The following is a 13,066-nucleotide window of genomic DNA, read 5'->3' as shown; positions in this document are numbered from 1 at the left end:
TCGGCCATTTGATCATGGAACTTTATTAACATGGAAAACTTGATGACAATATTCAAGCTATGATCGCAAAACATTGCGGAAGAACACTGATGAAAATCACAGTCAATTCATTCGAATCGGTTGTAAATTTCGACCCTCAATCATCACTACAAGCGTTATCTGAACTTAGAATAGTTAAAACGAACGTTCACAATTTCGAAAATCATTCGCAACTGAAAAAATTGTTAGTGAGTGGAATACATATAACTGATTTCGACTGGCTTATCCAACCATTTCCGCAACTGGAAATTGTTGAATTCCATATCCTTCACCAATTGCAATATGGGCAGGCCGTCGAATTCTTAGAACTAAATCCACAGTTGAAATGCCTGAATATAGAATTTTGCAAGGGAATAACAACACATATTTTTGAAGACATTGTCAGTTTTACACCAAACCTCGAAAAACTGTCTTTCTGGTTGACTGGCAATGTTTCATGTTCAAATGAACACCTGGTTCAAATAGGCAATTTGCGAAAATTGAAAACTTTGGCTATTTTCACATATAGTGAAATTTCGGTAGGTCGATTGATTGATTCTCTGATTGAAAATAATGTTGCAATAGAAGTTTTGGCGATTTGCAATGAATTTAAATATCTCTCGAGAACCAAATTGAATGTCTTGCAATTGAAACTACTGAGAAAACTCAGTCTTACACAAATGTCCGATGAAACACTCATCAATTATGTTAGGCATTTACCGGCATTGGAAGAAATCATCTGTGCAAGGCCAAATTTTCGGAATATTACTGTGAAAGGGATACAGGGAGCCTTGCAGTTTGGCAAACGATTATCAGCTCTTACAGTTGAAACGAATGAATTTGAAATAGATTTGGATGGCTATAAATCGATTTTGAATTTGGCTAAACTAGGTCGTATCAAAGTGACAATTAACATTAAAGGCGGTATAATCGATGTACCAGACGAATTACTGGACGCGAATCGCAAATGGGTAGATGTGAATATTTTCTTTGTATTAAGACACATGTTCGAGGACCATTTCACATATTGACGCATGTTTTGAATGAAATATATTTTGATAAATAAAAAAAAATGAAAATTTTCTTGTTTTGGTTTCAATGTCTATATGTATATCGCATGCACTATACAAATTATAAAATAAAACTAAAAAGATCAAAATTAAGAGAGTTTTATTTCAAACCAATTGAATTTTTGAAAAAATCATTTTGTTTTACACCATTTGGTTCGTGAGAAATTTAGCGAGTTCTATTTTCATTTCTTCATCATTTTTATCTAATTTTTCTCGAATTTTTGTATAATCATTTCAAAATTATTCGTCGTTGTTTCATCATATTGCTCCAAGATTTGCATAATTTGCTCTAATTTTAACTCCATTTGGATTATTCGACCCTTAAGCTGATTACTTTCATTGTCTTCTTGCTGTTTTGTATCTGTTATTTCCAATCTCTTTCTAATTGACCGCATAATATTTGGGTGTACACGAAGAAATTTCTTCGAAAATGATAAATTGCTGACCCAGCTGTACAAATACGTTCCATTTTGTTCAAAGACCGGTGAATCTTGCTCAACTGTCCTCCAGTCTTTCTTTAAAATCAAAATTTTGTTATCTGGCCGAATGTAGATTTTCGTATTTAATGGATGACGCAGTGTTTCGAGAGAATTGATACTCGTTAAATGTTCATATAATCTCATGACCCAAGTGCCGTTGAATGATTTCCTGCAAACGATCGAAATGGATGTTTATTTGGGAGCAATTGGCGAATAAATGTGAATTGTTACAGTTATATAATATTAACCATTGAAGTCAGAAACTTTGCAATGATTCGATGAAAATGAGTCGAAATCAAAAGATCAAACTCACCGAAACCAATCGTGGTTATGCAATTTGACCACTTCATAGTTAGCCAAAACATAGAATCTTTGTGTGATGCTGATGGCTGCAGCATTCGCTTGGATCTTCTCGGTGTCACTAACAGCCAGGCCGTTCATTAAATTCATAAAACACGTCGTTATCAAAAACAGAAATCCAACGAACAAACATGAAATCAGAATATTTGAGTCATAGTGACTGTCGATGCCCTCGAATTCACCGACACTCATTGTAAACACTTTTATAATCGACGAACTAAATTCTCCAAACGGATAGGTTGAATCGTATAATTCATCACTTGTTTGACCATTTTCTTGTCTAATATTCGAACTAATTCCATGGTCTCGCAATAACAGATAGAACACCAACAAAAATGCCGGCATAAGAATGATACACAGCTGCAAACTCTTTATCGAACTCCAGGTGACGTCTAAAAACATGACATAATACTTGGAGAATGACCAAAATAATGACCCAGCCACGATGAAGAGCTCAATTGCTATTAATAAAATGCACAATGATGCGAATATTGATCGATAACATTCCAAAACCTCAAGTAGAAATAATGACACCAGTACCGGTGTGAACACATTGAAGAGTACTTAGCAATGTGAAATTGAACTTCCAACAATTTTATGTAATGCTCTTCGCACGATGAAGTACACGGTAAGCACAATCGTTGAAATGTTCAATATGTTCTTGACAAAATTCACCTCGTTAAAATCCGCCAAAATGTATCCAAATGCAGATAAAGCAAATAGAGAATACATCACGAAGTCATTCTACAACACAAATGCCAGTCGATTCCGTTTCAAAAGTACAAAAGTCGCAATCAAAGGATGAATCAGTAGGTGCTTGTAGTCATACCTTCGATGGCCTTCATTTCATCAGCACACGAGCCGTCAAAGCTTTTGCAATCTTTCAGCTTCGCTATCAAATTTTTCAAATCAATTTCAATGAAACGATCGTCTTCCTCACACTTTGTGTTGCAGCTATCAAAATAATCGTTCAGTGCCTTTGAATCGATACGACACACACTTGGATCATACAAATTGGTGGCCGTACCGAGAAATGAGCCGTTGTTTAGTAATTTACGAACTGCGTTGAGATTATTGCTTTAAACAGCGTGGTATAAAACCGTATGGTGAAGTTGAGATTTTACATTGATATTCCAGTCGATTAAAATGTCCAAGCATTGTTCATGATCAAAATACTCCATCGACTTTTGATGGCGGAATTTCGCTTCAGGTAAAATAGTGTTGATCAAAGCTACGATATTTTCATATTTTCTTCCCTGAAATTGTTGGAAATATTTTCGGTAATTTTCAATTATATCAGTCTACGATGGGTGTAAAACTCCTGATGACATTAGCTTCTCAAGTGCCAAGTGAAAAGTTTGAGACACTGAAGGACCTATCCATTGTTCAAGTTGCCACAAGAGAAATTCTGTAGATGCGAACAGCATACATAGATCATTTGGCTTTTCAACTATCAATTTCATGCCTGCAAGAAAACACGCCTCATTTCCGTAAATTAAACAAATAAAGAAGCGACTGAGGTCCCAAAATCGGTCGTCTTTTTCGCGAATAGATGGAAATTCCTCGGGCGATAAATGCGGCATATGAAGATATACTTCTGTTTGTATTTCACCATCCAACTGGAAGAAAAATTAAAGTCAACTCTACGATCAGAAGTTAAAAAGAAAAACTCAAATTTTGTAGTTCATAGTCAGCGATTACAATTTCCTACACGAAATAATGGAAATAATGCTTTTTGAAATAATATCGAATGAGACACTTTATCGTCTCTGTAATGGAATAACTTCCAACGAAATGATTTCAAGTCTTTAAAATATACAGTTTCAGTGATTTTTTCCATTCTTCACACTGTTTTGGCACTATATCATCACCAAAAAGAATGCGAGCGAAGTCTTTTGTACGTGGAAAAAATACATTATTTCGTTGTTTTCTGAAGACTAGCAGAATTATTAAATCAATTTTGGCAGCGATGATAAGACAACCCATCAAATAATTTCTGTTGTTCGTTGCTATCAAGACACGTATAAATGATTTTTTAGATGTTTATTTTTCTATCGTTAAATTAATCAAGATTCCATCGCCGAATCAAATAAATAATCAAATCAATAGATAAGAAAGTGTTAATCTGTAGGTTTTATAGTTGTACAAAGAAATAAACGGGTAATTCTTCTCTTAGGAAAAGTCTAGCAAACTTCAAGTTCCTATAAAAAGAACTAGTTCAAGTACCTATACACACAGGGAAGAAAAGTTGAGATTTTTGGTACAATGGATGTTTTTTCTCTCTTAAGAATAATGCAAAAATAAGATATCTTGAACAAAAATTTTTTTTTTCATACAAATTTTGTCTGGTGGTATAGTTAAAGTTCAGTAAAGTATTGATGATAATGATGTCTTTCAGCACATTTTTTGGACTAATCAAATGCGTGTTTACTATTTGTCAATGAATATTCCAGAACTATTCAAAATCGGCTTTGTAGTTTTGTGTCGTTATTTTTAGATTTATAATCAAACGTTTTCCAGCCGAAGATCAAGTGTGACTGATTCGAAAAAAATGTCAAAAATTGTTGCCACTCAATCAAAATTGATACGAGCTTATCTGTTTACCTGTCAAAAATACTCACCTCAATTTATATACGATAGAAGTATTTTGGAATCAGCGAAAATGTAATACAGAAAAGTTACTATACAGTATACTATATATTATTGTATTTCTTTTATGGAGGAAGCTTATGTTATTCATTAATATTTTTTTCTTCTTAGTTCATTTGCAATCAACATAGATGAGTGCAATTAAAGCTTAAGCATTAGAATGTGTACCAATTTTATAAACTGCTGCTTTCATTCATTCACACTGTTAAAGAAATACTGAAATCAAGATTAAAATAAAAAAAACATCTCACATTTCACAAAAACTCACAATGGTAGATAAACACGACGCAACTCATACAAGTTGACTGGAGCTTTGCACAATGGACAGACTTTGCACTCTTCAAGTGAGTATTTAATACACTTTGAACAAAACAAATGGCCGCATAAAAGAGACGACACTTCTTGATTATCCATTCGTTCCAAGCAAATGGCACATTCCATCCAAACGTGGTCATCACCTTTTACAGACTCAACTGTTCTTATGTCCAAGGATCTATCATTTGAACTGAACACCTCTGAAATGATTTCAACTTCGATCAAGATTGAATTATTATTGACAAATCCGTTTTGTGCCGTTAGTAACTTATTCAATGAGACAAATTTTGTCGTCGATAAAATGCCTCCAGGTGGAACATTTACACTCTTAACTTGTTGAATTGACCTTCTACACTTTTGAGTCGACACAAGTCTAACAACCATTCTTTTCTTCCATGATATTTCACTGTTTGAATGCAAACGAACAACAAGATTAGATGAATGATCCTTGCAAACTGTGAGATACCAAGGTACTTTTTGCAATGTAAAACTCGGCGATCGGACTGCCATCAAATTTTGGATATTGGTAACATTTAATCGGAATTTACTGAAGTAAAAATTATTTTGGGCATGTTCAAATATCAGTTCACTTTTATTCACATCACTTGGATCAGCCACTTCGATCGTAATATCCATTTTGATCATGTTGTTTTTCACAAAGTTCTTTTTCGGGTCAAATACGTCATTCCACTCTACAAATGTGCCTGTGCCAAAGCCAAGGTCCATTCGATCAAAAATAAATGGCTGAACGTGACACTCAACCGATCGTTGATCTCCGCCAAATGGTTTCAATTTAAATGAACTAATTGCTGCGTAAGACCAATCTGGGGATAAATCTTCCTTTATGCAATGCAAATATATGGCAAGCCACTGTTTTGTTCCATGCAGCTCTTTGCCGACGAGAATTTTCCATGGGACACTTTGAATAATGACCTCAGGTGAACAAAAGTTTTCTAGCTTATTTATGTTTGGAATTTTCAGTTCAAAAGTTATTTGAGATATCTTCAATGCCATCTTTTATTTAATGAAGAAGCTGGACTTAGGTCAACTCAAAAATATCAATGCAAGAGCTCACTGATAACTGGCCGACAATCAATATTTCTTATGAATTTAAACGTAACATTTTGACCATTCAGTAAATTTCTCTCATTGATAAGGAGACTTATCTATTCAAACAGTTTGTTGTGGCTACATATACAAATTGAAGTACCCTTTTGTACGTGATGATCATCACTGATTGACATTTTAATAGATTACAATATTCAATTATAAATCATCGCCAAAATTAACACAGAGATAAGTAGAAAGAGGGTGAAACGATAAGAAAGTAAATAAACAAATAAACTTCAAGTAAACAAATTGCAGAACTTTTATTAAACGAAGCCTTTGAACTTTTTGAAGTGTCCATTGTTTCTCTTAAATTTCAGTATATATTTTCAGTCACACTAGCCCAACCTATGAATAAATATTTCATTTATGAAATTAAATGAACATTCATGATATCGATTTGATATTTAAAAACTGAAAAAACCGCTGATCGTTCAAAATCTATCGACAATGCTGCCATCTATCGTCGGCAAACTGTTGATCACTCTATATTCAGCAGTTGTATACAACGCTATTACCAATATAACCAAAAGAAAATCTAACGAACCGGTCTTCAAACGTATATCAGTAAACTGTTTGTGTCATTAAAACAAAAACAAGCACTTGCATGTAAAATCTTGTTTATTGCATGCGCAATGCACATAGATGTTGGGTGTAACATAGAAAAGTATAAGATAATTCATTTAAATCAGATAAACGAGTGTGTGGAAATCACAAAAATAAAGTTTAAATTTCAAATGGATAAATGATCAAGAACACTTGACAAATCTGAGATTTTTTTTATCTCAGAGGACGTATAGTGTTGATAAAAAATCATTGAATTTGCATTAATTTGCATTGTATTTCATTGCATTGCATTGTGAAACATCAGTAGAAAAATTTCTGACAACTCGACTCTCTACAACAAAATAATCATAAAAAATGTTCAATCGGCGGACGATTTATTTTGGAAATGGAAACAAATACCATCAAGTACAACCGTTGGGTAAATTGTCTCTTCGGGAATCTTTTTCTGTACATATTCTAAAAATACATTTCATGTTGTTACACGAATTGACTATAAATTTCAGTTTGATTACGATTTCATTGAAATAATCGATATTAAAATTAAACTTATCCATCCACCAGGAGTATCACAAAAAGGTTGTGCATCATTCAAGGCTCAATCCGACGAGGGAATAGATGTTTTTATAACAACTTGGGAAATTGATCTTGAGTCGATTGACGGAAAGTGTCTGATTACTTGCAAGCAAATATCCAGAGAAAATGATTGCCATCAACATGATGACGATATCGTGGAAGTATTCGAAAGCAGAGCCGAATACATCATCAAAAATGTTAAGCATTCTTATCTGGTGCGATATTTGGATGTAAACTGCGAAATATTGGATGGAAATTTGATTGTGCACTTGGTGCAAGAGTACATTGAAGGAGTCAGCGTGAAAGATTTGTACGAACAAGGCATTTTGCCCAGTCTTGCTCCAATCGCCGAACGGCTATTGAAAGCCATTTCATATTTGCATAGCATGGATCCGAAGATAACACACGGCTACATAAACGATGCGTCTATATTTCTGGGCAAGTCAGCCGTCTATCGTGTGGCAGATTATCACTTGGTGCCGTATCTTATGTACTTACAAGACACATATTCGATGCCCGTGACAACTGACTTCCAAGCATTGGGATCGTTGGTAGCGTCGAAAAATAAAATCGTTCAATATTTTGCAAATGACTTCGTTGAACAATGCCATTTAACACAGTCAACATGCTGGGACCTTTTAAGCCATGAGTTTTTGTCAAATGCTCATATCGGAGAGTCAAATACAATTTACAACGGTCCCTTTCTCAATCATTTCGAAATCGAGGAAACACTGGGTAGTGGATCATATGGAAGTGTTATCAAAGCAAAGCCTCCAAATGGCCGCGAATCGTTTGCATTGAAGTTAATCGAACTGCCGAGTGGAAGTAAAGGGCAATATGGAAGAGTGAAACGTGAAGTGGAGCTAATCTCACAAATCGACCATGAAAATGTAGTGAAATATATCACCAGCTGGGAACAAAGCGTCAACGTAACGGAATTGGGACTGAATCAAGAGGAATCGGATTCATCTTCTTCGGATGAGTAAGTATTGAAATGTTAATTTCAGCAAACAAATTTTTTCAATGTGATTTTATAAAATGGAAGATGAGCAATTTTCACAATAAAATTTTAATTTCACAGTGAAGCCAAGGTGACAAGTCCGAAGTTCTTGGATATGATTATCATCCAGATGGAATTATGTTCAATGGATCTTCGAACGGCAATGGAAGAATGCAAGAATCAAAACATTCAAATAAATCTTCTTTGGTATCAGGATATAGCTTGTGGCTTGGCACATCTCCATCAAAAGCAAATTATCCATCGCGACTTGAAGCCGGAGAATGTTTTATTAGATTCTCATGGTCGTGTCAAAATTGGAGATTTTGGCCTAGCTACTACGATGGATTCGGTTTTGAAACAACAGCAAAGAGCCATTTCATCGACTGATAAAACACGGAGCTCACAAACCGGATATGTTGGTACATCGTATTATGTTGCCCCTGAACTAAGTGAAATAGCTAAAAATTCGACCTATGGCAAAGAAGCGGATATCTACTCACTTGGGATGATTTTCTTCGAAATGCGCCACCCACAATTTGCAACCGGTATGGAACGCGATAAAGTTCTAAAGGACGCAAGGGATAAAATATATCCAAATTTTATGGATGGATCGAAAGATAATCTGGCTCAAGTACGATTAATTTTGAATTAATTAAAAGACAGTTAAAATAATAATTTCAATTTTTCTTTCTTCAGATGATTAAAGAAGCGCTTGCGCATGAACCAGAGGGTCGTCCAACTGCGGAAAACATTATGCTTGGTTTCGATATGCAAACCTATTTGAAAGACGAAGGATTTGAAGAGCAGATTTACTTTTTACCCCAAGAGTATTATTTGAACAAGATAATTTAATATGAAATGTGTATTTGAAAGCCGTTTTTTTGTATTTCACAATTGTAGAAAAATTGTATTGGTTCTATTTTACAAAGTGTTCTTCTTTCAATGTAATTAGTTAGGTAGAATTTGATGACAGCTACGAACATTTTATTTCTTCATAACAGGCAACTGATTTTCATACAATATTGCATCGACTCTTGGCTTTTGTTCTTCTTAGTCCATACTGCATTGAAAAATGAAAAAAAAAAATTGTAATAATATTTGATATTGAGCAAAAATAAACGAAAAAACTTACAATGTCAAGAATACACGGCGTAAATCAATCAAACATGCTGGGCTGTTACACAATGGACAGACACTGCGCTCCCTTATAGAATTTTCTATACATTTCGTACAAAACGAATGGCCGCATCGAACAGCAGAAACTTCCTGTTTGTCAAATTTATCCAAACAGATTGCACAGTTCATAGCCTTCCCTTCAGCTTTAGCATCTTTTGTTTGGGAATTTTTTTCATCTGGATTGAACCCTTCGGATGTGGTATCAACTTCAATGGTGATCGATTTGCTTTTGATGAATTCATTCTCGGGCTTGAGCAAATTTTTCATGAAGTGTGCATTATTGGTAGGTCAAGATTGTGGGTGATATTTTTTTGAATTGACTTTGTGCTTTGTGCTGAGACCAGTGTAACTGTTATCTTCTTCTTGTATCGTATTTCACCCTTCAAATGCAATTTAACACTGAGCTGTGCGGAATGCTTATAGACTAACAAAAAGCATGATACATTTCGTAGCATAAATGTTGGTGATCGAACAGCCAACAAATCGTCGATACTAGTAACGGTAAGTCGATACATAGCCAAGCATCCCACCTCACAGCTGTTGTATACATTTTCAAAAACCACGTCACTTTTGTCCTCATCATTTGGATTTGCCATTTTAATTGTGATTTCCAATTGAATTGCATCGTTTTTCACGTACTTTTTGTTGACGTCAAGTAATTTACTTGAAGTAAATCATTCCATCGAATCCATGTATGAATTCCCCACCCATTAGAATCATGGGTGAAAATATATGGAGAAATAATATGTTCAATTTCATTCAAATTTTCATCAAACGGTTTCAGATTGATTGAAGCAGATGCTGCATAAGAACAATTCGGAGTTAAATCCTTTTTGGCACAATGCAGGTAAACACCAATCCATTCCACGTTATATTTCTGTTTCTTCCATATTGAAACTTTCCATGGGATATCGTATACCATTACTTCCGGTGAATATTTTGATTTCAATTTGCTGATATTTGGAACATTTAATTTAAAATTGATTTCAGATATTGTTAACTCCATATCATCTCTTCGTACAACGATCTACAACTTTTTCACAATATTGATTTGAACTTCTATTTTTCAATGGTTTATCAAGAACTTTGATATCAAAAGCTCAGAATTTAAAACAATGCCACAGAATTAGATTTTAAACATATTTTTTAACATATTAAACAATCATCAATTGGATTCTTATGTATTTCATTATCTCTTTAATAGTTCAAATCAAATTTAAATAATGAAAATAAAATTTTATATGACTCTTTTTGTCATTTTTACACAAGAGTTCAAAACTAATCAGTGAATGGCAATGTGCCCGTACGCAAATACTCAGTATCTCATATTACGAATATTGTAATTATATCGGTGTCTATGTGGCTTGCATCCTGCCGAATACACATAAATGAATGAATGCACGTGTGCGTTGATTGATAAGACTTGACAATCTGAAGATTACAGACACTTCAATTTATTACTTCTTTTCAAAATTCGTACATGGATGTCATGGGAAGCATTATAAGGGACGATCGTATGGAGTTTGTAGCTTTTGTTCAACAAAATCAAATATTCATTTTGATTTAATAAGATAATTTTATCTCATCTTTTAAATTAAATAAATATAATTTCACGAATAGCAAAGTTAAAATCAAAATAAAAGTGAAATAAATTGTCTTTATCAACGAATTGTTTAATTAAAAAATGAATATGAATTCGCATCGAATGCGTAAGTAACGGAATTATATAATATGTTTGTTTGGTGCAAAAATGTGCTGATAAATTGGCTGTTCTCGAGAATGAGATGATACGAGAAGCATGAAGAGAGGACCACGCTATTTATTCGAAACGGTGAATGTTTGAGGACTGTATGAATTCGAGCTGAATTTGAAATTTAAATAAACTCTAAGCACTGGTTTGCACTGCTTTTGTCTTCAGGTCTGTTTGTGTTGTTAGCGATTATCTCCATTTATATTCCAGTCTTTTTGGTCCATTCAAATCGCTTGAAATTCACAGTCATTCGTCGCATAAACTTCAATAACACCGGGCGATGTTCAACGACGACAGCGATGAATCGGCTCGACTCCGCTCGGCTCGCATTGTGTTTATTTATGAAAGGTATGAAAATCCATTTGGATTTTGGTAAACGAGAAAATGCGCTTGCAATTCGTGCCGTCAGGTTTTTATGTGTCATCGCAAACTGGTAGCACACACACACACACAAACACAGCCCGATAAGTTGCTTCCACTAGGTGGAAATGGCAAATGAAAAACTGAAGTGAACACGAGTATTTGCATTGTGTATGCTGAGAGGGGCTGTGGCAGTTTTGACGACGATGACAACGACGCATTTAGCATTGAGCTCACATATTACTATCACTCGCACTTTGTGTCGTCCATAATGAGCTTATTTAAATTCCGTGAAATGCTTGCAATGTTCGACAGTGTCTTTTGTTTTTTTCTGCTTCCTCCGTTTACTCGGTGAGTGTATCGCGCGAATCTCTCTGTCTCTGTCGATGCGTTGTATAAATAAAAGTAATGGGGGCAAATGGCTGGAGATTTATGTAACACACAATGGTAATGGATTCGCTTTTCCTGCGCGAATTTTCGATTCGATGCGATTACGAATAGACACACTCGGAGCCATGCTCGGCTATGAAGAGCGATAGAGTGAGAGAGAGAGAGAGAGAGAGTTTGTAATGGCATTACAAGTATGCGTTGAACACACAGAAAACAACAGCAACATAATGAAATGACACAATCTCAGGGATTCGGTTTGACATTTGCACACATGTGCGTTACCCGCCGCACATTCAGCCACTACATAAATCGGGTACGATTTTCAGAGTTGTCGATGTTTGTGAACACATTATATTAACATTAAAATGTGTTTACTCGAGATGATCTTTTTCTATATGTTTTTACGAAAAATTCGATTTTTCCCACTCAGCCCACAGTCGTGCCCATACCCCGCGCGCACGGTGAATATTTCATTGTTTTTTCGATGTCGCGACGAGATTTATTGAATTTAAATGAATTAAATTTCTGTTTCTAAGCATCGCGACCATATTTCATTCGGTATTTATGGCGCCAACTGAACTTAAAAAGTTTGAATTTCAAAACTCGTCTGTTTCGGTACGCGAAATGTGTGTTTCTTCTTGTGAGTTAGGTTTCTAAGCTTTATTCATGTAAAACAACATATGGTTGAGTAGAAAATCTCCTGAATGTAGGCAAAATGATGAACCGTACTAGATTCTGATTTATCAGAATGCAAATTGTCAACATAAGAATCGTTCGTTTTGTGTTTTTGCCACTGTTCCGACACAAACTCACGAAATGATATCATAACTGGAGCATTCCAGTGCAATAAATGGCAAACTATTTTAAGCGAATTAAGTATAAATCGAATAGCAGAAGACATGTGATTTGGCGTCGGCAAAAAATCATGGTGAGAGTGATAAGAAGCCGAAATTGTGATGGTGTTTGTTGTGCAGTAATGAGTGCGACAAGATAACAATTGGAAGGTATTGAGCTTCTAGAACTCAAACAACACGTTGCAAACATGGCAATAATGCCAAATTTACATGTGTATTGCATTAAGTCACTTGCACACCGAACAACGACAACGATGAAGCCAACGACAACATTCACTCACACAGGCAGCACGGTGAACGAGCGCGATAGCCCGAATGCTCGCCGCATCATTATTTATTATTCTTTTCTTCGTTTCATTTCTTTCTTTCGATCCCGTGCGCCTTTTTTCGTCGCATGT

The 13,066-nt window shown here is 35.0% G+C and overlaps 2 protein-coding genes across 5 annotated transcripts; one reads left to right on the top strand and one right to left on the bottom strand.

The window, feature by feature from the left end:
• Nucleotides 1–1,174: 1,174 nt before the first annotated feature.
• LOC129566563 (uncharacterized) lies at nucleotides 1,175–5,986 on the bottom strand. 4 transcript variants are annotated; one of them, XR_008687741.1, is made up of 4 exons: nucleotides 4,845–5,986; nucleotides 4,549–4,792; nucleotides 1,881–3,546; nucleotides 1,175–1,736 (listed from the first exon to the last, which is right to left on the bottom strand). XR_008687741.1 is itself a non-coding variant. In XM_055442613.1 (2 exons), the coding sequence occupies exons 1-2, from the start codon at nucleotides 5,903–5,905 to the stop codon at nucleotides 4,774–4,776; spliced, it is 1,080 nt and encodes a 359-aa protein (XP_055298588.1). In that variant the 5' UTR covers nucleotides 5,906–5,986; the 3' UTR covers nucleotides 1,175–4,773. The 4 variants fall into 4 exon arrangements, 1 of the variants encoding a protein (XP_055298588.1); XR_008687740.1 differs by having other exon boundaries at nucleotides 1,881–4,792; XR_008687742.1 differs by having other exon boundaries at nucleotides 1,881–4,778.
• Nucleotides 5,987–6,594: 608 nt separating this feature from the next.
• Nucleotides 6,595–9,278, top strand: LOC129566560 (eIF-2-alpha kinase GCN2-like). The gene is made up of 4 exons (XM_055442608.1): nucleotides 6,595–6,983; nucleotides 7,127–8,120; nucleotides 8,220–8,769; nucleotides 8,835–9,278. The coding sequence occupies exons 1-4, from the start codon at nucleotides 6,920–6,922 to the stop codon at nucleotides 8,988–8,990; spliced, it is 1,764 nt and encodes a 587-aa protein (XP_055298583.1). The 5' UTR covers nucleotides 6,595–6,919; the 3' UTR covers nucleotides 8,991–9,278.
• The last annotated feature ends 3,788 nt before the right edge of the window (nucleotides 9,279–13,066 follow it).

Source organism: Sitodiplosis mosellana, unplaced genomic scaffold (assembly GCF_009176505.1).
Source record: "Sitodiplosis mosellana isolate CC-2019 unplaced genomic scaffold, AAFC_SMos_1.0 Smas_scaffold_3, whole genome shotgun sequence".
In the NCBI taxonomy this organism is placed as follows: Eukaryota; Metazoa; Arthropoda; class Insecta; order Diptera; family Cecidomyiidae; genus Sitodiplosis; species Sitodiplosis mosellana.
The sequence above is the reverse complement of the archived record's forward strand: the minus strand, read 5'-3'. Positions and strand labels throughout refer to the sequence as shown.

Excerpts from the sequence above, each read along its gene's own strand:
- LOC129566563 (XM_055442613.1), bottom strand. The coding sequence starts at position 5,905 with ATGGCATTGAAGATATCTCAAATAACTTTTGAACTGAAAATTCCAAAC.
- LOC129566560 (XM_055442608.1), top strand. The coding sequence starts at position 6,920 with ATGTTCAATCGGCGGACGATTTATTTTGGAAATGGAAACAAATACCAT. Across the intron at positions 8,121-8,219 it reads GATTCATCTTCTTCGGATGA|TGAAGCCAAGGTGACAAGTC; the intron begins GTAAGTATTGAA and ends TTAATTTCACAG. Across the intron at positions 8,770-8,834 it reads CGAAAGATAATCTGGCTCAA|ATGATTAAAGAAGCGCTTGC; the intron begins GTACGATTAATT and ends TTCTTTCTTCAG.